We start from the raw sequence: 23,644 nt of genomic DNA, 5'->3' as shown, positions 1-23,644 counted from the left end.
CATATATATATATATATATTATATGAAGAATGCGTGCCCACCTGTGTTTCAAAACATGAATATAATATAGCGTAACAGTAATGAAACTAAGTTGACTTTAGAAACACTAAAATTTAAGATTCTGGATAATATATATTAAAAAGGCAAATGGGAAAACCCAACAGCAAACGGCCATATAATGCAAAACAATTTAAAATTAAATCGGAACAGAAGACTTGGCCATTGTCTTTCTTCGCTTGTCAACGATCGACGGCACGAAGAAAGAGAGAAGGAGCGCGCAAGTTCCACTAGGCTCATTCCCACAGCCGTTGATTTTTTCCACTTGACCCGATGTCAAATGTCATGAAAGCACCGAATGATAAAAGAACCGTACGTAATGATGAAAGGGCCGAAAGGTAAAACAAAAAAGCACCAAATGATAAAAGATCCGCAAATGTGGCAAAAGCACCGAACGTAATGATAAAAGCACCGAACGTAATGTTTCAAAGCACCGAATGTAATGTTAATAAAAGCACCGAACGTAATGTAAAAAGCACCGAACGTAATGTAAAAAGCACCGAACGTAATGTAAAAAGCACCAAACGTAATGTAAAAAGCACCGAACGTAATGTGAAAGCACCGAACGTAATGTAAAAATCACCGAACGTAATGTAAAAACACCGAACGTAATGTAAAAAGCACCGAACGTAATGTAAAAGCACCGAACGTAATGTAAAGGCACCGAACGTAATGTTAAAAGGGCCGAATAGGAAATGCGCCGAACGAAAAAGAGCCACCAAAGGCAGTAACGGCGTTCCATACTCCTACGCTGTGGCTGGTCCAGTACTACTATCGTACCAGATTTGTTGCCGTTCGCGTCTAAAGATTCTGTACCGGATTCAATTATCTTGATTCGTGGAGATCTGCGGTCCCGGATCCCATGTTTTCAGATCTCAAGATCCGGCAGTGAATTTTGACCATGAAACACGGACTGCATCTGTATGGCGATATGACATGACATGACATGTTGGATGTTCGTTGTGTTCATATTTCATAATTTACTTTATATATAACAGATTGGATGATACAATGTGTACATCATTGTGAATGTCCCAAGTTCCGTACAGAGTATCATTATTGTTTGTAGTGAATTTTCAACATGATGTCACAAACAAAGCAATTTCAGTCAGAAATGTTTGAAGAGGCGGGTCTGAATAAGTTTTCAAGTCTGTCCAATAAAATCACAATGATAGCTATCAATGTTTCTTTTGATTTTATACCATTCAATTTTGTGCAATACTTACAGTATATGGGATTTATATAGCACATAAACCAAGGTCTTTAGTGCTGAGTAATATGAAAAGAAAAGAAGGAAAAAAACTAATTAAACCAAGAATAAAAATAGAGTTTTCAAAACCAAGGAGGATTGTAGTCAAAACTATATAGCTAAGAAAACAGTTTTTTTTTGCAAAATTTAGAGATTGTGAGATTTTGTATTTGTATTATTTATTAAATATAAAGTAATCAACAAGGCTGCACAGGCATATTTCTGTTTTCCTGCATTCGTGAAGTTTTGTGTTTTTACATTTTCCCATAAAAAGTCAGTTGACTGTATAGATAGTGGTGCAACAACCTGTCACAGGGCCCAGGGGTGAGAAAGTCTTGGTGGCCCCATTCATTTTGTAGTTGATGACGAAGGTTCCTTCATAGTGGAATATTAAATAATACCTGCATGTAAATTATATTACTATAATTTAATTCAAACCTCTGTGAATTCTTGTAGCCCTTTAATTCATACTTCGTCAGAGTATCTAACTACTTGTAGTGGAGCCCAGCTGTGGAACATTTTAGGTAGTCAGTATCATGTTGTCAATATTACCTTATATGAATTCACTTAAGAAGTTTGTAAGTTAAAAACATGGAATTACGTAATGTCATGGTGTCTAGGCTCTGTTAGAAGAGCGCTGTTTAGTCGTAAGGAGGGCCCTTTGGACTGGGTGCCCATAAGCGTTATGCCACTGGCCATGGATATTGCCATGCCAAGCATACAGTAGCAAATGCTTACCTCAAATTTAATTCTGTTGTGAGACATGAAAACCTATTTATTCAACTAATTTCTGTATTTGCAGCTGTAACAGAATCACCAGATGAACGATTTGAAGGGAAGGCCTTGTATCTTGACCAGCAGGCCACAACACCACTGGTAGGCACATCAATATACTGTATCAAAATATGAGTGAACTTTATTTTCAAATTTTGTTTGTTTTATTAAACAAACAAATAATGTGTATATGTAGAGAACACTGGCATAATACCTATTAAAGCTTTTACTAGCTAATTTTATAATTATTATTTTTAAAATATGACTAACAATTGTATAAAATATATATTTATGTAGAATGGATATATAAGTTTTTTTTCCTTATAAATTTTAAACATTTTTTTTTATTTTATAGGATCCTAGAGTGCTTGATGCCATGATGCCGTACTCAGTAGCATACTATGGAAACCCTCATTCCCGAACTCACTCATACGGATGGGAGACGGAAGATGCCGTAGAAAAAGCTAGAGCAGTATGTATATTTAAAATACCAGATGTTGAGACACTGTAATAGAATTAAATAAACTATTATTAGTTGTCAGGGGTTCCAAGTTGGAAGAAGAAGAAGTCATTTCCTAGAGATGTGGTTAAATTTTATTTTGCTGTGCATGATGATATTAAAAATATAATGGTGACAATGATAAAATATTATGAGGAAGGTCGGTTTGGTTCTTGCTTCCTTGCATGTGTGTGAGGCCGTCCTGATTTTTAAGAGACACCAGTAACTTGAAACCCTTCAACTGTTACCTTAATGATGAATAAACTGAAACATTTAAAGTCAGCAGCAATGACAACACTATAATTTGTCAAATTTTCATTTTTATATTTCTAACAGCAAGTTGCTCACCTTATTGGTGCTGATCCGAGGGAAATAATTTTCACCAGTGGAGCAACTGAGTCCAATAACATTGCAATCAAGGTATGCTAAAAGCAACATATTGTTGGTTTTTTGTTAATACAGTTGAACCTCTTATAAGCGACTACCCTTGGGTCCAGAGAAAGCAGGTCTCAGGTAAGAATGTAATCACATTTTGACCTGAGACCCGCTTAGTATTTTAATAGGCTTTAGTAATCACCTACATGTAAAGTAGAGAGAGCAGCTTAGCTTAGTCGGCTAATCTGGTGGTAGCCACTGTGTGTGCTCTGAACCGTGGAGATCTCTAGGTCCCCGGTTCAATTCCCATCGCTGCCTCTCCTTGTGTTTCAGCTAGAGGGCTGAAATACAAGATACAATACCACACCGTCTTTCGGATGAGACGTTTAAGCCGTTGGTCCCGTGTGCATTTATGGCCCATGTGCATGTTAAAGAACGCAGTATACTTTTCGGAAAAGAGTAGGGGATTGTCTCCCGGTGTACTGTCCAATCACCACCAGAAGGACCCCACTGGAAATAAGTCTTATTCTAGGCTGTCGAGGGCTATCCTAGGTGTTTACACCGAATAAATTCAATCCAGGTGTTTTTTTAACTCGAGATGGTCACTTAACAAGGTAAAATACCACAAATAATTCAATTTTGAAGCGTAAAGGTGGTCATGGTTGCTTAGGAGAAGTGAGGGCTTACAAGATGGGGGCACTTATGAGAGGTATGCAGTGTGAATGGAAAACAAATCAGGATTTCTGTAAGTGGACCCTTAAAGGAGGTGGTCGCCTACAAGAGGTGGTAACACACAGAGGTTCAACAGTATCCAAAGCCCGTTTTTCATAAAATTGCTACAGTAGTTTGTCCTTCCTTGTCCCATGTACCACATAGTCTGTGAGTACAATGTAACAGATGTAGTATACTATAAAATAAACAATAATAGGAATTATTACTCTTTGTACAGCCATATCCACCAACAGAGTTATTTTTTGCTTAACCCTAATTTTTTGTTTAAATTTGTAATACAATTTATGCCAATATACTATGGCTACCAGTAATTTTTGAATTCTGTTTTGGCACAGGGAGTGGGGAGGTTCTACAAGAGCAAGAAGAAACATATCATTACATCACAAATCGTGAGTATTATGTTTTATAGTATACATGTACATGATTATGTATTTTATATTGGAATATTTTCAACACTCAACAAAATATCAGTTTTACTATTGAATCGAATCTAAAAATGAAAACAATCTTTTGTGAACCTATTTATATTAAAAATTATAATTTGATTTTTAGAATATATTACACAAAACTGGTATTACTATGTACTTATTGAAAAAATTTTGGAAAATGTTAAAAAAAAAAAAGATATGAGCAAGAGATTGAGCTACCCTACCCCAGGGTGGGGTACAGGCAGGAGGGCCTTGGACCTCAGTGAAGACAAGGAAATGCTGTTGTCCCTGTGCAAATAATTGTGTTCCTTGTGTCTAATGATTTACATTCTTATCAACTACCAAGCTCTACCCAAAGGAGGATATTATTAAATAAGTAAATGGCAGTTATTTCTGTTTGTCTTAAACCAGTCAAAGATTTGTTTCTCTCTCAGGAACACAAGTGCGTTCTAGACTCTTGCAGACAGTTGGAAGGTGAAGGATTTGAAGTTACCTATCTTCCAGTTCAGAAAAATGGAATTGTTGATTTAAAGGTATGAAAACCAAAAAAGTACACATTAATTTTGGCTCCTGATGTATGCATTATCCTACACCATTGAAAAAATTGCACTGCCCATGCTATATGAGCATGAGTCTGTGCATTCTGTAAACCTCAAATAGAATCCTTGGGCTTCTTGTTTTTTTTAGGACTTTGGATGGGCATTTTTTTCGAGATGGGCTTCTTTTCGAGGCAATATTTGCAAAGTTAAGAGGGAGGAGGTTTCTTTTCAAAATGAATAAAACAATAAATAGGGCCACTGAAATAACAGTCTGTGTCATGGAATGTATTAACCAGCATTAAATCACCTAATCTACTGTATAAACCAAACATGTTTTTAATTTTGTTTCTTTGAAATTCATGTACTGTACAGTGTATGTACTGTACTATCTCGAAAGAAAGCCCATGCCTCTCTTAGGCTTATTTTTAAGGCTACTTTTGCAAACTAAAGAGGTGGATTCAATTGTCAGAGATAGGCTTCTTCTTGAGATTGAGCCCATTGGGCTTCCAATAAAGGTTTTTTACGGTGTATGAGTTTGTAAACAACCCATCTCTACACATTGCTATTCTTACAGCTAAGTTGTATGTTTATGAGATTTGAACTCATGACCTTTACTTTAAAAGGTGAACACTTCTACCAAGTTGCAAGTTCCACTACAAATATTAACAGGTCTATTGGTATGTTTTTGCAGGATTTAGAAGCAGCCTTCAGACCTGATACAGTCCTGGCATCAATTATGTTTGTAAACAATGAGATTGGTGTTAAACAGCCTGTAGCAGAAATAGGTAGGTACTCATGAAAATATATACATTTGTTATATTAGCATCAACCACTGTGTTACAGAACTATTTAAGCCTATACTGTAACAATGGGATTCGCTTAACCTGTTGCAGAAACAAAAATAAAATAAGTTATAGATTTACTTAAATAAAAATTTTAGTTTTTGTTTTGTCTTATTGTTTACAGTTTGCCCTCCAATTTTGATACCACTTTTGGGGCTAAAATTTTGAGGAGGGTGGGGGGTTTTTGGAGCTCGGTCACCAATTAGGGGTTTAGCTTTGTGTTAAAAGATTGATGATTGTTATTTAGTTCTTTAAAAGTGGTCTTGAATTATAGGAGTCTCGAATTGGAGGGCGCACTGTATTCATGATTTACTAGTTTTAACAGATATCATATCATGTTCAAGCCATATAATGTATGCACCATTATTATTATTATATATTATAATTACAATATGTTGCTCACATTTATCCATAGTTTTATCACTTTTTGATTCATAAAGGATTTGTATTAATAGCTGTTTATTTTTTTCCATTTGATAGGAAAAATGTGTAGGGAAAAGAAGGTTTTCTACCATACGGATGCTGCTCAGGCAGTTGGCAAAGTGCCAGTAGATGTTAATGATATGAATATTGATCTGATGTCTATTAGTGGCCATAAGCTGTATGGGCCAAAAGGTAAAGGTTTTTTATCTTCATACACTGTTTAAATTATGTATCTCATCATGTGTCTGATAGCAGGCAATGGTTTGGTTCCAGTGGGTGATTCATGCAAGATATGTAGACATGATCCCTTTCATTTGATACATCGGTGATATCGGTATTTCCATGTCAGGGGACTGTTAAAGAAGTATGGATGTTGAAATATGCAATACACTTTTAGGAAGAGAGTAGGAGGAAGTCTGCTTTTGTACTGCCCAATTCACTACCAGAAGCTCCCCACTGTTCTTCAAACTTGTGGGTTATACTTGGTGTGTTTCACACCAAAGATATACTCCTATTCTATTATTTTTTACTGTTGGGAGCTTATGTGAATACATATGAATTTTAATGATTTTTATATCTTAATTATATTAGTGTATATGCACTGAAATTATTGTGCTCAGTATTTCCTTTGTTAGACAATAAAGTTTTTATTTTGAAGTTGGAATACTCCTAGGTAGTGATAATAATAATTGATTCTACATCTATTTAAAAATCCATTAAGTGCATATTTGTGAAATATGCTTTTCACAACTTGGTATTGTCTTTAGGCATCGGTGCTCTGTATATTCGTCGAAGGCCAAGGGTTCGAGTGGAACCACTTCAGAGTGGTGGAGGTCAGGAAAGAGGGATGCGCAGTGGAACATTACCAGCTCCGCTGGCAGTGGGCCTGGGATCAGCTTGCCAAGTTGCAGGAGAAGAGATGGAGGTAAGAGGAAATCTAGTGTTTGAATTAGATTGAATGACACATAGTTAATGTTCAATTGAATACATGACCATTTTACAAATTCTTCACCAACTGTAGAGTTGGCCCTCTAATTCAAAAACGCCTTTAGAGTTCACTCTTGAATTAGAGGGTTAGCTTTGTGTTAAAAGCTTGAAGTTAGTTGGTTTGTACTATGAAGAAGTGGTCTCAACTTGAAGGGGTCTTGCTTTAAAGAGGGTGCATTGTATTATATGACTAGTAGCCTGAGGTGAACAATGTTTTTAACCTTCAGTACGACAGCAAACGCATTGCAGCTTTATCAAATCGTCTCCTAACCAAGATTACAGACAATCTAACACATGTTATTCGCAATGGTGATGCGTACGAGACATACCCAGGATGTTTGAATCTGTCATTTGCCTACGTGGAAGGTGAGAGTCTTCTGATGGCGTTAAAGAGTGTTGCGCTGTCATCTGGAAGCGCTTGCACATCTGCGAGTTTGGAACCATCATACGTATTGCGAGCTGTTGGTGCAGAGGAAGACCTGGCACATTCATCCATAAGGTATGAACCCTGACTGACAAGCTCCATATAGTGATTGACAGGGTAAAAGGGGAAGGGGCTGAAAATTTGTTTCAAGACCACTCGGGTGAAGGGCTAGTAGGATTCAGAGTAAAGGGGCTGAAAATTTGTTTCAAGACCACTCGGGTGAAGGGCTAGTAGGATTCAGAGTATTAAACCCCTTATGTCTAGAGAAACTGGGCGTTTTTAGGCCATTTTAAGCTGTCATGCAGACTCATCCAAGAAAAAGGTACAAGAAAGAGTTTACAATGCGTCGCCAGGAATCCTTATCATCCATCAGAATTGTTAGTTCATTGGTTGATGTCCTTTGCCACATAGTCAGGTCAGGGCCTAAGTGAGAGACTTTGTTTGGCGTTTCTAATGGAGATGAAAAACAAGATGAATTGAATAGTAAAGCTTAAAATATTGAACTTTCTTCTTCTTTGTCTGATATTATCTCATGTTCAGCTTGCCAGTAAGTCCCATTGTTGAATAATAGCTCTAAAAATGTATATTTTACAGGTTTGGTATTGGAAGGTTCACAACAGAAGAGGAAGTGGATTACACAGCTGAACAATGCATTAAACATGTCAAGGCTTTGCGTAATATGAGGTAAGAGCTTCCAAATATTTTATTTTGATATAAGGATTATTAAGAGAACAATAATGAAAACTTATATATGACAACAATGGATAGGCTTATTAGAAGCTTAATCTACAAAATAAAATACATTGCATTTTGTTAAAATACATTGAAAAATTTATTTTTTCAGTCCTCTTTGGGAGATGCTTCAGGAAGGAATTGACATCAAAGAAGTTAAATGGTCGCAGCACTGAGTTACTTCTGTTATTGGTGCAATTACTGGGTTGGGTGTCAGTGTATTTATCAGTTGGGCTGTCTTACTTCCATTGGACTATCACTATAAACTATAACATTGGCTAGGCTGTTCCCCTACAAACATCTAGGTTGTCGGCTTTTTAGTAGTAAATCCTTAAGTATTGATCAGTTAGGCTGTCTTCCTTCCATTTGACTATAAACTATCACATTGGCTAGGCTGTCATCTTGCATTCAGCTCGGCTGTAGGCTTGTCAGTAGTATAATCCTTAAAACAGTCTAAATAAATCCTGGTAATTTGATTCAGATACCTATATTATCGAACATTACTGCATGTGAATATGTTATTGGTCAAACCATACATACAATAACATTCAATCAGAAATAAATTTAAGATGGGTGTAACAATAGCCACCGCCTTTTTTTTTGAGGCTGTAAGTTTGATAGATTTACAGTAGAAGATTTGTTATGCTGCCCTCTATTTGCACTATATAGTGGATGGAATTATTTAAAGTACGGTAGAAGATTTGTTATACTGCCCTCCATTGGCACTACATAGTGGATGGGATTATGTAAAGTACATGATACACTGAATAGCAATAATATTAAGCAGACTATAGGATTATAAGTTTTTATGTGATGTATTTGTGTTGTGTGCTTATATATGGACATGATATTGTCCAAATTCAGACCTGTCAGGTCTCACACTGGCTTGCTTGAAGTTTCTTTTGGATTTGCTTGAGATTGGGCATTTTTTGAAAATTATGCGCGAGGTCACAAACCTTTAGAAAAATACAGTCAAGTGTCAATATAACATACATCTTTACAGTGAATACATTGATACAAATTGTCACTTTGATATCCCATTTAGTTTTCTTCAGTTTTTTGCTGAGGCAGCGTCGAACACGGACAATCACTACGGGATCGCTGTTGTATGCTTGTTTTGAGAAAATAGCACATTAAAAAAATATAATTTGAAGAAATTCTGGAATGCGTGAGAATATGTAGGCCTCGCGTGAGGTCGCAGTTAAATGCATGGGACTCAAGATGCGCAAGACTCGACAGGTCTGCAAATTTGTACTGTAGTGTAGACAGGGGTTTAAAAATATTGTAATGTATACTAGTACAGCATACAAATATTTACTGGGTTGAGTAGCATTTAGTTCAAAATATAGAGTTAGACTGAGGTGATCTGGACGCTTTACTATGTAAAATACAGCCTCCAGATCACCAAGTGCTATATTTTGAACTATGACCTGATTAAAACCGTTAATATTTGTATTAATAGATTGTAGGCATTACATGTCACGGCTGGAACTAATGCCTGGAGTCTATGTATTCAGTATATAATACCAACTACAGGGTGTTAACCTCGTATAGTAAAATTAATTTCCTGTAAAATGATCTCACCATTTTTTTTGGAAAAAAAAAGATTACATTAGATGCATTTGAAGTGAATTTTAAAAACATTTTTGTATAACTACGGGTAAACTGCATCATTGATGATTATTGAAATATGATCATTATACAGTATTAGTTATTAATAAATACTGTAGGTTGAATATTTTTCTTTTGTTGAAGTGTTTCAGTTACAGGTTAATATCTTGGGTTTGTGGGGTTTTTTTTTGTTCAGTTAAGATCAACTCCTGTCCTCAAGGGCCAAGAGGTAAATATTTCTGCTTCTTGCAGCGAAGACTAGTAAAGTATTGTTAATTGGAGTCTGACCAATCAGCTTCTTGAATAACCATCACATGGGAGTTAGGTTGAATAAGGGACAGTGTATCCATTACATCTTGGTATTGGCACTGCACTGTGGCTGCCGTGGCTCCCAGCCACACTTTTACTAGATTTACTAGAAACCAGATGAAATTATTTTTTTATTCATTATTTGACTAATACCACTTTTTTGCATTTCTTTTTTTATTATAGTACCGTGGCGATAAAGAAAACTGCACGCACAATTTGTTTAAGAATAAAGTAATGATTAAATATTTTAATTTTGTTTATATAAAAATTTCTAAGATATACATATATAAATTTACAGTATAATAATAATAATGAATAAGATAGCTGCTGTATTCACTAGATAAGTGCTTCTATCTGTTTCTTCATATCTATCACAGGGTTGTAGCTCTGTAGAAAACTAAGAGTGGATAGGTGATAACATTAACAAACTAAATAGGATTTTATGGATGAAATTAGCTTTAGACTGGGTGGCCCCGCCCAACATATCTACATCCCTGCTCTCAACATTGATAAGCATTATTCTATTCATCCTTTAAATTCGGACAGTTCCAAGTGTTCTTGGGCTGATTGTACAATTCAATACATTCTTAACAGTTGAGGTCAACAGTTGGGGTGGGAGGGGAACATCTAGATTATGCACTGGCTCTATCCCAGCCGATGATGTTTACACATCATAACAGACCTTCGAACAGAAACAGAAGCAATTCTTTCTTGTTTTGATATTTTTTATTAGTAATGATTTTGATTTATTAATCATAGAAAAGTACACCAGTGAGGACTGCTATTATGTCTCCACTACATGCATTGTTTTAAAGGTGTACGGTCTGTTCAGTACTGCCTTTTAGCAACATACCGTAATTGGAATGAGAATAATAATATTCTTTGCATAAATTCTAAAGTTGTCTTACAGGTGTATTAAAAGATTTGTAGATCTTGGAAAACTGGAATGTTTTGACCTGTGTGTTATTGGAAGTGATCAATAATTTCTCTGCAATAAAGCTTTTGATTTTGAGCATAAATTCCTACATGCAAAGCTGGGTACTTAATCCAATGGCGCAACACCGTCTGCCGTCTCTCGGTGGCACTCTGCACTAATCATCGTGTGCGCGTTCCGGCGTTGCATTCTCCAAACAATCACGTCGGTAGACAACAGTTAGGTGCAGTGGATGCCTAGCTTTATGTAATGGTTGCTATTTTGACCCCATAAAAAACCCCATCTTAATGTCTTTGAATTGGAGTTCAATAATAAATGGACCCCCTTTTTCTCTCTCTTAACATATAGCTAGAGGAAAGTATAATACATACTCCAAGTATTGAAATACACGCCATCGTGTTAAAAAAAAAAATATAGCTAGAGGATCCCAAACTTTTTCATTTACATCACCTTTGTTTAACTGCAAGTAAGTGCCAGCACAGCAATTTCTATTTTGTTCTCAACTACATTAATATTTGTCCTCTTGGTAATCAAGACCTGAGTCTTGCATGTGGCATTACCTTGTGGTTAATTCAATCATGGAGTTATAATTAATTTTATAACTCCATGATTCAATTACTGTAGTATACTTGGCACAGAGGCTCTGCTGTACAGATTCATCCCATCTACATATAACTTTTGTGTGTATGATTACACCAGCCCACCTCATCTTTATTTATAAATGCCCTTATAAAAGCAGAAACAATTTTAGTTTTAGAAAAACCACTCTCTTTATTAACCGCCAGTCAACTATCTATTTCTGTCACCATCATCATCCTACAATATCATAAACCTCACATGAGTATATTTGCACAGTGTTGGTGATCAATAATGTTCACTTGAGAAAATTAACAGATGTGAATATCAGATACTCTGTCCTTGAATGTGTCGATAGATGATGAATCAACAAGTTGAGGTAGGCTCTTCCACAGATGGATGGATGGTGTCTGGGAAAAACAAGCACTTCCTCAATGTTGTACAGGATTTTGGTACGAGGAGTCTCTTGTCGTTCCATTGCAGACTGAATAAGTTCTCTGCTCCTGTACTTCTCCAATCAAAATTACTATGCCACTACTGCATACTCTTCTTGTGCATTTCCAGGGTATTATTATTATTCCAGGCTCAAAATTTGTCTGGATGATTTTCCAATTCAGTCATGAGCCTGGACTCAACTAACGGTAACAACTGACTAATGCTTGGCAGGTTGCAACTCACAAATGCTTGTTTGCCTGTCTTTTTCGCTACGGAAAAAAAAGGGAAACTGTCAGCAAGTGCTGTACCTGCAAATCATTGTGGTTAGAAAATATGGCAGGGAAGGATGAGCACCTTACCTAATCTCTGGGCTATTGTGTTGGCAGTCAAATCTGCAGTATCTCCTAGTAATGTTGTAAAATTAACATTTTTGTTCTGTAACAAAAAAAAAAGAAATAATCCTATAGGAGGCAAATCCCATTTGCTCTTGCGTGTTTGAATAAATAAAACACAAAATGCGCTGATTACAGCTACATTACAACATTATGGAATTCTCCCCAGAGAACTGAGTATGTGTTCCATATGTCCTCTTGGTCTAATGACTGGGGGTAATAATGGGAAGCGCTTTAGAAATCTCATTGGCATAAAGCACTATATTAAGTATAACATATTATTATGATTTTATTGCTTGGTATAATGTATAAAATATCATACTTAATCACAATTACACATGTCTGAGATCAAATGTCAAGAAAGGCGAGTTGGGTACATACTTTCAGCCACTGAGCTTAGTGCCAGCGATGGCTCCAGAAATTTGCTGACAAGGGGTATGACATGTCCGACGGGGGTATGACATATCCGACGGGGGGTCCGAACCAAGGGACCAGCTAGAGCCTCGGTATGAATAAATAAGGCCCTGGTAGGGTTCACAGGGAGAGTTTTTATGACCTAGTTATGGTCCAAATTGTTGCACAGTATCAAGGGAGGGGGAGGCGATTCCCTCCCTGTCAGCGCTGGCACCACCACTGTTTAGAGCCCCTTTTTCAACTTTACCTTAACTATAAGCTAACTTACAAATTTTGAGTTCATAGCTACAGATAAATTGGTTAATTCTTGTGGAACTGTACCAATCCATACCAGAAAACTGTCATTCAACTGAAGTATGTAGAAGTGGACGAGTTGTTCAAATAGAGATGCACTAAATCGGTGCTCAGTGAGCTGGCAAGTAGCTGGAGTAGTACTAACAGCAGACATGTTCAATTCTTCAAAAAATAAAGAAAAATGAATAACAAAATCAGATTGCCTATATTTATATATGAATGATATAATGTAAAGTAGAACATGAGGACCAATAGGCAAAAAAAACAAAGTTTTGTCATGCCCAAATGTAGGGGGGGGGGGACAAAGTGAATTTTTTATTTACTTTGAGGGCCACACTCAAACTTTTGATATTTCCAGTGTGCTTGCAAAAACATTTATGCACTACAGTGCTTTTATACAGCTTTATACAGCTTAATGCTAAATTTTCATATTACACAAATACTAATGATCAACATTAGGCCGTAAAAAACAACCTTGGTTCTAGCCTAGCCCAGTAGTTCTCAAACTTCTTGGCCAATGACATACAGTCCAGGGGCTGGATTTATAAAACTAGAAATCAGCTTAAATTCATAAGTCCATTTTTTTGCTTTAAGTCAAATTTATCACTATTGCCTTAACTTAAAAATTGCTTAAAATTAAAAAGTTGATTGTACGCATGAACCATCTAAGACCATTTTAAGCTATGATTTTGCTACGGTTTGATAAATCAGCTTTAAATATATCTAAATATTTTTTTACTTAAGACTGCTAAGCTGAGATGGATAAATCCCGGGCCAGGCAATTTGCAGCCGGGATGAAAAACAGATGCCCAAAATGGGTCATTAACTTGTAAACAAAATTGAAGTACCATATTAAAGTATAAAAGTCAATGTAAAAATGATAACCGCTGCTCTAGCCAGAGATGGCAGTAGATAATACTACTAGTAGTAGAGGAGCAGCACAAGGACTTTTTATTTATTTTCGCGGCCCACAGATCAATTGCTGTAGGGGCTGCGCACTGCAAACCTCACCTGTACCAAATAATGCACCCAACTCAATACCAACCAACCAAAATCTTAAAAAATCTAGTTCATTGTTCATTTTATTTCTGTTGAACTTTCTTTGGCCTTCATTTATATTTTTATAGAACAGTTACAATTCTACAACTAAAAAGGAAAATAATCATTCTCAGGTGTACAGTATTCTGTACAATTTGGGAAAGGCATACAAAAAATCCGTCTGGCCAGCAGTGGCGGCTCTAGGATATATTTTCTGGTGGGGCTAAGCTGTCCAACAGGGGGACTAGGCTAGAGCTTGTAGGCCCGAGCCGGGAAAGGGGTTCTCCCTCCCAAATGAGATATTTTTTTAAAAACATATATTTAAGAATTAGCAACCTCTGGATGGCCGGAAATGGCACTCAGACTGACATGTGTTGGCTTGGTGTGGGCATATTTTTATAATTTTTATGGTCTGACTGCCCAACAAACTCTGTCCGACGGGGGTGCTTGAGTGACCTGTCCGGTGGTGGGGTCTTAATCCCCCTGCTGATGCCGCCACTGCTGGCCAGGACCAGGTAATCTTAAGGACCGCCTCGGCCAAGCCTGGAGTCTAAAAAGGTAGCTTAGGGACCGTACCGTACCGACCGAGGCTAAGCCTACTACTACAGAGTACTACCACTATTATATTATATATACTACTACTAGATACTACTACTAGATAGTAGTACTGCTACTACTCTAGGCCTAGGCTAGGCTAGGCCAGAGTTTGCGTAGGCCTAGGCTAGGCCTCTCTCTGGGGTAGCCTACCACCACCATCTATCCATGTTGGAAATTTTACACACTCCATGATCCAAATTAGAGTAATATACCTGGTAATACTAGGCCTCCGGTAATTCAGGATTTTTAATAGTATGATACTATTTACTAGGCCCTAAACTGAAGCCTATTTTCCAGCCTAAGTTCCCTTTTTTAAAACAGTTGACACACGTGCTGATAATCAGAATATTGATAGTGAGCCCTCAATGTACAGAACTAAACGCGACGGAGCGTGAAATTTAGGAGAACATTTTGAATGATTCAACCAATCAAATGCTTGCTTTGAAATGGGCGTCAATAAATTTTGAATACTGCATCATCCCTGCAATTGCCCAGAGTTCAAAAAGCAAGCAGGCAGTTGGACAAAGGCAGTTGGACAAAGACATTTGGACAAAGACATTTTGGCGGAAATCTGAGTTTATCCAGGTTAGTAATTTTTATTTTAGCCACAATTTTCGTATGAGTTACCACCAGAGTAGTGGACGAGACATTACTGTGTTGTGGTGGCGATACTTATTGAACATGGAGATTGAAATGTCGTGGTTTTTTGTTTATGAATTATAGGATAAGCTAGCTAGAAGAGAGGGGAAGAATGTTTTGCAAATACTGTACCTAGGCCTAGGCTACCTGATCCGGGTTACACCTCTCCACCAAAAAGTCCCATTGCATTCATTAGGCCTAGCCTAGACTTCTAGGCCTACTGTAGCCCTCATTCATCAGCGTCTGTTAATTTAATTTACCATACTGCTGAATTTGGCCACACCGTCACTGAACAATATTATTTATAGGCCTAGGCCTAATTACCGATATTTATTATATTTAATTTATTAATGCTATAATATAGGCCTAGGCTAGCCTAGGCCCTATAAATAATGAATAATAAATTGATTAAGATTGAATGAATAAAAATACAGTACTGTAAATGTTACTTTGATTATAGGCCTATGTTTACTGTGATGAGGTGACAGGTAAATCTTGCATGATTTAATTTATACTTCCTTTTCAGTTCTGAAATATATTTTTTGATTAGGCCGCCGCCTATTCTATAGTAGTAGGCTATAGTCTAGTGTACTATTTATAATTTGTACTCTATCTAGGAGGACAGGGGTTCTCAACTGGCAGCCCACAGACCAAGTGCGTGTTATGCGAGTACAAGCCGAAAATAATATTTTCTGTTAAGCTCGGTCCTAGGCCTACAGTAGTTCTAACCTTAATAATTTTGCATTCTGTTGCTGACTAGGCCTATTATTGTCCCACAAATTGTAGTGATTTAATCAATCAAGTCAGAAGAACCATCACAGCAAACAGCAAAGAAAACATGCCAACTTGTATGAGCGTCTAGCAGCTTATTATTTTCAAAAAATTCCTAAAGGGGGACACCCCCTCCCAAACCTTCGCACTCTCCCGCTCGCACCTGCGGCGCTTGGATGGCGCTATGCGCCAAAGTACACCTCCTGCCCCGGTCCTTCAAATATATTCAATGAACAATATTGGCCCCTATTACAATATACAGTAGTTAAGAACCTCTGGTCTAGGGCCTAAAGTGATCATTCAGCCCTGGCCTGATCAATTAGCACCCTCAGTACCAAGTAACAGTTAAATCATGGTTAAATTAACTGTAATTTAACTGTTCTCTGCTCAGTACATATTGTACAATTAAAGACAAAATAATAAAAATTAACTAGATTTTAAACATTAACATATTAAACAAATAATTAAATTAAAACAGAAAAATGAACAAAATCTGAAATATATTTAAAATGTGAATAAAAAAACATTAAAAATAATTTTTAAAATGCATTAAAGTGAAAAATAATTGAAATAATAATTAAAGGACACATTGACAAATTATAGAAAAGCATGTAAAAATTCCAATGAGAGAAAAGGAAAGCAAAAAAGCCAAAATTAAAAGAGAAAATAATTAAAACTGCTTAACATAAATAATAGTATCTTGAAATATATAGATTTATAAAAGATAAATAATTTTTAAAACATGAGAATCAAATGTTGGGTATCTTATAAAAGTCGCTGTGAAATATAATATTAAATTATTACTATATTAGATGGGTCGCGGCTTGTGTATGAAATCACAACTTGGATGCCAGAGAAAAAAATTTTAAGAAGAGGGGCTCTAACTGCTCAAATTGTGTATAGCTTCAGTCACATGTTTGATACAATAGCATTCCAAGGACATTGATTTTGTAACACCATACAGTTGTCTGACCTGAGTGACTCATCACTATGATGGCGGAGTGATACTATTCACTTGTGCTAAGGCTCTCATTAATATGCAAATACACAACTATAAATGCTGGGCTCCTAGTTGAATACTGCGAGTTAGTCTTTTCATTGCACAGACAGGTGTTGTAATAAAGCATTCCATTTTTCAATATATTCTACAGTAAAACAAGAAAAAATTCATCATGAGGGAAATTGTTCATATGCAAGCTGGTCAATGCGGAAACCAAATTGGTGCCAAGGTAATTTTTTTTTCTCCTCCACATAAAATTCTGGTTTACTTCAATAGTTTCTAGGAGCTTGTATAGTCCAATGTATGTTTTGTTGTCATAGTTACACCACAACAGAATTGTTTTTGGTATATTTTTTTCTACAGTATTTCTTTACATGTCTAATGTAGTTGCCCCAAACTAGTCATTAAATGTTCAATACATTTTATTATTTCCGATAAATATAGATTTGTTTTTAAATCTAGATTTGCAACACAGCATTGGTTGTCTCATAGCAACCATAAACCAGTGGTCCGTGCAGAGCTTGCAAATCATTATTAAGGCCCAATAAAGCAAAATGATTAGTTTATCACCCTTGTGTGCATGTCTTCTGCAGTATTAAAGAAAAAGTGAAATTTTTTTTTCCATTTACATATATTTGTAATTTTTTTTAGTATAGTTAGTAGATATTGTTTGTATTATCTCAATCATGTATTATACTGTGAATATCAATATATCAGCAGCAAACAACCAAAAGGGTGATATTTGGCTTTAGAAAAGTAATAAAATATAATAGCCTCCCTCCCTCATCACTTTACCAACCCAGATGGGGGTGATACATTTTTATTGGGCCTAATTATGTCCAACATTTGTATAATGAATACAGTATTCAGTTTCATAGATTCTCAATATCTTTGAAAAAACGTAGTTTTATCAGAGCTTTTTCAATTTTAAAAAATATTTTTCTTTTAACTGATTGTTGCTACCATGAACATTTTTCACATATTCTCCCCCTGATGTGCTCCATTTATTCTATTATTTATTTTTTTATTTATTTTTTTAATGCATAAGCTATTTGTTGTGTTTTTTCTGTGTACATCAATTTTGTTTTACTTCTCTTGGTTTGTATTACGCCCGTATTCTTAAAACAAACTTTAGTCGGACTTCAAACTAGAACTTCATTTAGTGCTAGTTGCAACTTCAACTTCAATTTGTATTCACAAACAACGTAGTCGAAGTTTTAACTACGACTAAATCAAGTCCTAGTTTTAGTTCAACTGAAGACGACTGGCAAGCCACGACTATCAAACTAACCAATGAAAAGGGCTAACTTTAATAGCAGACAAAATTTTAGAGATCCGGTAACGCGGATTAATATTAAGCTGCCGCCTGTGGTTCAAAAACGTATTTCCTCATAATTCATAAGAGACCATCATTCGCTTAATTAATTTTCTATAATAATAACTATATTAGTTGTTAACATATTACGATAGAGAATTTGAACAGTCAGTGAAAACTTGCTTTCTTTGGCGAACTATTATAGTTGAGCCCGAGCAAGGGCGGCGCCATCTTTGTTGTTGTTATTGTGAGGCTACGTGACCGCAACACGAGTTGATTTCATGCAAATCAGGAATTATCGCATGTGGCTAGCAAAACATGTTAGTTTCTCTTTTTGGAAGCTAAACTTGATATCTCTTTTGTTTAACACACCAAAGATATATCAAACCTGCGTATACAATCATTTTTATTCGTTTCACTTTATCGTGAGTTACAAAAAGCAATTTTTCAGTGGGGTAAATATTTCAAGTCAGCGATTTAGCCTGAACTTAGGCTGACTAAAAAATCGGCCTACGGAGGTATCATTTTAGTCGAGGTTTGCGTCATTTAGTCGTAGTGCTAGTCGAAGTTCGTTTTAAGAATACGAAATGACGTAATATTTAAGTTTCAGGGCCCCTGAATATCAGCTGACCTTTTTAAATAAATTTGGAAATAAAAATAAAGTTAGTAAAATGTTTATAATGTGTTGAATATCATGTGTTGAATATAAATTTGAAGTACAGTTTTTTTAAAATAACTATCCAAAATATATTACAGTGCAATATGATATATTATAACAAACTTATTTTTCAGTTCTGGGAAGTAATTTCTGATGAACACGGTATTGACCCCACTGGTACATATCATGGAGACTCAGATCTTCAACTTGAAAGAATCAATGTCTACTACAATGAAGCCACTGGAGGCAAATATGTCCCACGTGCTGTGCTTGTTGATCTTGAGCCAGGTACCATGGACTCTGTCAGATCTGGCCCATTTGGACAAATCTTTAGACCAGACAACTTTGTCTTTGGACAGAGTGGAGCTGGAAACAACTGGGCTAAGGGCCATTACACAGAAGGAGCTGAGCTTGTAGACTCCGTCCTTGATGTTGTCCGCAAAGAGGCAGAGAGCTGTGATTGCCTTCAGGTATGGTACTCCTTTTACTTGTTTCTTTTTTACATTCATTTACATCCTCATCATCTGCTCGCTTATTCATCATTTGTAGAATCTGATCAGATGATTTCACCCCTTTCTATCATTGGCCAGCTCCCTCACTTCTTTTGTTTCAGCTCTCTTCAAATTATATCACTTTAGGTCTTTATTAATTGTGTACATCTGGGCCTTTTTACTTCCTACCATTTTAATACTTCCTACCATTTTATTACATTTATTTTCACTTGCTCGCTGTGTATTATTTTTGTATGTGTATATAATGTTTAAAATAATAATTCTTCCTCATTTTCATTTTCAGGGTTTTCAACTTACACATTCCCTTGGTGGTGGTACCGGCTCTGGTATGGGAACGCTCCTCATCAGCAAAATCCGTGAAGAATACCCAGACAGAATTATGAACACATTCAGCGTTGTGCCATCTCCCAAAGTTTCAGACACTGTTGTTGAACCATACAATGCTACCCTATCAGTACATCAGCTTGTTGAAAACACAGATGAAACATACTGCATTGACAATGAAGCCCTCTACGACATCTGTTTCCGTACATTGAAACTAACCACACCAACATACGGTGACTTGAACCATCTTGTGTCTGCTACCATGAGCGGCGTCACCACTTGTTTGAGGTTCCCTGGTCAACTGAATGCCGATTTGCGAAAATTGGCTGTCAACATGGTTCCATTCCCACGTCTTCATTTCTTCATGCCTGGTTTCGCACCATTGACCAGCCGTGGTAGCCAGCAATACCGTGCGCTCACCGTCCCAGAGTTGACACAGCAGATGTTCGATGCCAAGAATATGATGGCTGCCTGCGACCCTCGTCACGGCCGATACCTCACAGTCGCTGCCATCTTCCGTGGACGTATGTCCATGAAGGAGGTTGATGAGCAGATGCTCAACGTTCAAAACAAGAACAGCAGCTACTTCGTCGAATGGATCCCCAACAATGTAAAAACCGCCGTCTGCGACATTCCACCAAGAGGCCTCAAGATGTCTGCCACCTTCATCGGTAACAGCACCGCCATCCAAGAGTTGTTCAAGAGAATCTCTGAGCAGTTCACCGCTATGTTCCGTCGTAAGGCTTTCTTGCATTGGTACACTGGTGAAGGCATGGACGAGATGGAATTCACAGAAGCTGAAAGCAACATGAATGATCTTGTGTCTGAATACCAACAGTACCAAGATGCCACTGCAGAAGAGGAGGGTGAATTTGAGGAGGAGGAGGAAGGCGAAGAGGAAACTTAAATTACTTGAACATTTTTCATCTCTAAAATTTTTTCTGTACATGCTTTCAATTATTACTGTTTTTCACGTTTTTGAAAGTTTGTAATTTAGATGAAATTATTTTGATATGAGTGCAATACTGTACCATTTGATAAACTTCTGTTTGGCATATTCTTTAACAAGTTCTATAAGCATCTGAAGCTACAAACCTGACTGCTAAAACAAAACAAACCTACAGTGACTTTAATAAAAAAGTGTGATGAGCAAATATTTTTACTGTTTCATTCCGTTAGTTACTTGACTGTGAAATCGACCTTTCCAGATTATCGACTTAAACGTAAGTGACAAATCAGAGCAGGACTTGATATATGCGCATGTCCCACAAAGTTTGCATACATTTAGCACAGTAGTTTTGTGGGACCTTAACAATATCCAAGGGGTGGGCGGGGCTCAGCAGAAAGTGTGGATGTTTTTTGTTTTTTTGGATGGAAATATGAACGGCAGTAAAAGCAGGTTGCTTTTAAGGATGAGTTTACGGAGCACATTTTTTATAAACATAATATCTGTTAAAACACGAACCGTCTATGAATAATTATATATATATATATACAGTAATTACTGCACTGTACTCAAGTAATAATTGAGCATAGTGTGTCTCAAGGCTGCACATATGCTTTGCCAGTTACAGTACTGTACTGTACATTTACTGCTGTACATTCATTATTCAGGGGCGGATCCAGAGATGTCCAAAAGGAGGAGGGGCCGAAAGTTAACACAGATTAAGATAACACTACCCTAGGGGGCCCTAACCTGTGGATTGAATTCTTGCGACTTATCGTGTACTGTATCAACATCCCTTTGTTTTTAAATCTCAAACTATAAATGTACAATACAGCTATAAATATGCTCTTCAACAGTTAATACACATACTGTATTACGTTCTAGCACTGTGCAGTATTTAAATTTATTTGATACATGAATACAGTTGGATATTATGTTTCGTTAATTAATTACCGGTATATCTATTACAATTACAGTATAACGTTTTCCTTCTTAAAATGGAACCATACGCCAGAAGAGCATCGGTGCATGATTGATTGGCAGATACTGATGCACTGCATAATTAATTTCTGCGTTCAGCACCCTTTGTTATTTGTATCATAATTTTGACATTAAAGTACTGTCACATGGAGCCCCATTCAGTGTTTAAGCCATTAAATATAGTATACGTTCACATTTTGGGTGTTACAATTTACAGACATCATAGATATATAGGCCTATATTTCTTTCTAATTACAGTATATAAATTTAATTTAACCATCCATCCCTGTTTACATTCAACAATAACAATTTTGTTTCGCCCTCTGACGATCTTAAAAAAAATAAAGTCTTGCCTCACACACAAAAATATAAGCTGTACCTGTATTTACATCAATCAAATAAACATGCACATTTTGGGGATCTATAGTTTTAAGTTCTGTAATTGAATGTGAATGTTTTACTCAGCAAGTTTGAACTGGGGGTGTAAACGTTCCCCTCCCGCAACCCAGTTACAATGCTTATCTTATACAATAGACCTACTACACTGATAAGCAGCCCTACCATTATGATGGGGGTTTTTTTCTCATCTAACGTCCTGTTTCTAAGACAACATAACAAACAAGAGGTAATTTAAATATCAATAGGGCAAATACTTAATGAAAAACCACAGGACAATTGATTGACAAGTACTGTACAATACACTTGGAGTGGATGCTACGTCATTGATAGAAGGTCATCAGGTTGGTAACCATGACAGATACTACTCAGCTCATATCAACACTACAATTCCTGTCGATCCGAGGGAGTCCCTTTCAATGCTTTAATATTTTTATTGTACCGGAGCATCATGGTATCCTGATAAATATAATGATAATAACGATGATGATAATAATAATTAATGGTAATAATAATGATAACGATGATTAAGATGATAATACTAATTATATGAATAATAATGATTTTTAACCACATGCATGCGCGCATTAAAAAATCACAGACTTGGTTCCTTTTATATTAAGGGTGATTGCAACAACATAAAAAAAGAGAATTATGCTGAATCAAGGAGATATATTTATATAAACACGGCTTACAGTCAAGCGAAAATATTTCAGTATGAAATTTATACCATTCCACATACACTTGTGTTCGACCAAGATCCACAGCTTAAAATAATGGGCCATGAAGGAGGACGGACCTATGATATCTAGGGTAGGGGTATCCAGACTTTTCTGTAAACCATAGAAACCTAGTAATTAGGCCTATTTTATTCATCATGATAGAAAATACGTGAAAGGCCCACACACACTTACACTTTTATATTAACAATAAAACATTTGAAAAAAAAAATCCAATTAGACTCAATAGATTTCATTGATTTAAAAAAAAAATTGAAATCATACGGTCACAAAAAAAGTTTTATTGGATACATTATTATTTAATAAGGAATATAAAATGAGAACTGATTCCAGTAGAATAACGATACCACAGCCAGCCACGAATTTATCTTTTATTACATTGTAGCCGGCCGGTAGAAAGAAGCCCTATTTAAATCAGATGGATTCGATATACCGGTCTGCAATTTTAAATTGCTTAGTGATATTGTTTGGTAAGTACCGTTGGCCGTGTCCGATGTATCCTAGCAGCGGCAAAATGTGTACAGCATGCTTGGCAACGTTTTATCTCGTTTTATCAATCCAGAAGAACAGAGCAACGCATGTTTGTTTCCGTACCGGTTGTAACTAGGAGCATAGAGAAAATAGGAGCATTGTTGGGTCATGGTTTAAGGGATCACCTGAGTGTTTAGAAAGTTCAATCGATGCCCTTGAATTCTGTATTG

At 36.4% G+C, this 23,644-nt stretch overlaps 3 protein-coding genes and 1 long non-coding RNA gene across 8 annotated transcripts in view; 2 read left to right on the top strand and 2 right to left on the bottom strand.

Moving 5' to 3' along the window:
• The window catches only part of LOC117113692 (cysteine desulfurase, mitochondrial-like), an 11,556-nt gene extending 1,757 nt beyond the window's left edge, over positions 1-9,799 (top strand). For both annotated transcript variants that reach the window (XM_033257120.1, XM_033257113.1), the window contains exons 2-12: positions 2,109-2,182; positions 2,436-2,552; positions 2,916-2,999; positions 4,022-4,075; positions 4,549-4,647; positions 5,345-5,438; positions 5,976-6,110; positions 6,686-6,843; positions 7,133-7,404; positions 7,924-8,013; positions 8,174-9,799. In XM_033257120.1, coding sequence (XP_033113011.1) covers positions 2,109-2,182; positions 2,436-2,552; positions 2,916-2,999; positions 4,022-4,075; positions 4,549-4,647; positions 5,345-5,438; positions 5,976-6,110; positions 6,686-6,843; positions 7,133-7,404; positions 7,924-8,013; positions 8,174-8,237 — 1,241 coding nt within the window. In that variant the 3' untranslated portion in view covers positions 8,238-9,799. The remainder of the gene's footprint in view (positions 1-2,108; positions 2,183-2,435; positions 2,553-2,915; positions 3,000-4,021; positions 4,076-4,548; positions 4,648-5,344; positions 5,439-5,975; positions 6,111-6,685; positions 6,844-7,132; positions 7,405-7,923; positions 8,014-8,173) is intronic.
• A 54-nt stretch (positions 9,800-9,853) lies between these two features.
• LOC117113725 (proteasome assembly chaperone 4-like) lies at positions 9,854-15,031 on the bottom strand. Of its 2 annotated transcripts, none has more exons than XM_033257163.1 (4): positions 14,874-15,031; positions 13,001-13,188; positions 12,286-12,361; positions 9,854-12,195 (listed from the first exon to the last, which is right to left on the bottom strand). In XM_033257163.1, the coding sequence occupies exons 2-4, from the start codon at positions 13,178-13,180 to the stop codon at positions 12,077-12,079; spliced, it is 375 nt and encodes a 124-aa protein (XP_033113054.1). In that variant the 5' UTR covers positions 13,181-13,188; positions 14,874-15,031; the 3' UTR covers positions 9,854-12,076. The 2 variants fall into 2 exon arrangements, with proteins under 2 accessions (XP_033113054.1, XP_033113063.1); XM_033257172.1 differs by having other exon boundaries at positions 13,064-13,188.
• A 182-nt stretch (positions 15,032-15,213) lies between these two features.
• The window catches only part of LOC117113707 (tubulin beta chain), an 11,900-nt gene continuing 3,469 nt past the window's right edge, over positions 15,214-23,644 (top strand). The window contains exons 1-4 of one of the 3 annotated variants that reach the window (XM_033257139.1): positions 15,214-15,247; positions 17,223-17,300; positions 19,179-19,514; positions 19,840-21,034. In XM_033257139.1, the coding sequence (XP_033113030.1) occupies positions 17,244-17,300; positions 19,179-19,514; positions 19,840-20,787 (1,341 nt within the window). In that variant the 5' untranslated portion in view covers positions 15,214-15,247; positions 17,223-17,243 and the 3' untranslated portion in view covers positions 20,788-21,034. Of the gene's footprint in view, positions 15,248-17,142; positions 17,301-19,178; positions 19,515-19,839; positions 21,035-23,644 lie in introns of those variants that run through there. The other 2 variants (XM_033257131.1, XM_033257148.1) reach the window with 2 other exon arrangements.
• On the bottom strand, positions 20,855-23,638 carry LOC117113735. Its single transcript, XR_004446244.1, has 2 exons — positions 23,422-23,638; positions 20,855-22,662 (listed from the first exon to the last, which is right to left on the bottom strand). It is a non-coding gene; the product is annotated as an uncharacterized LOC117113735 (long non-coding RNA).

This window comes from Anneissia japonica, unplaced genomic scaffold (genome assembly GCF_011630105.1).
Source record: "Anneissia japonica isolate Jap-2015-1 unplaced genomic scaffold, ASM1163010v1 scaffold288221_len503873_cov180, whole genome shotgun sequence".
NCBI classification, from domain to species: Eukaryota; Metazoa; Echinodermata; class Crinoidea; order Comatulida; family Comatulidae; genus Anneissia; species Anneissia japonica.
The sequence above is the reverse complement of the archived record's forward strand: the minus strand, read 5'-3'. Positions and strand labels throughout refer to the sequence as shown.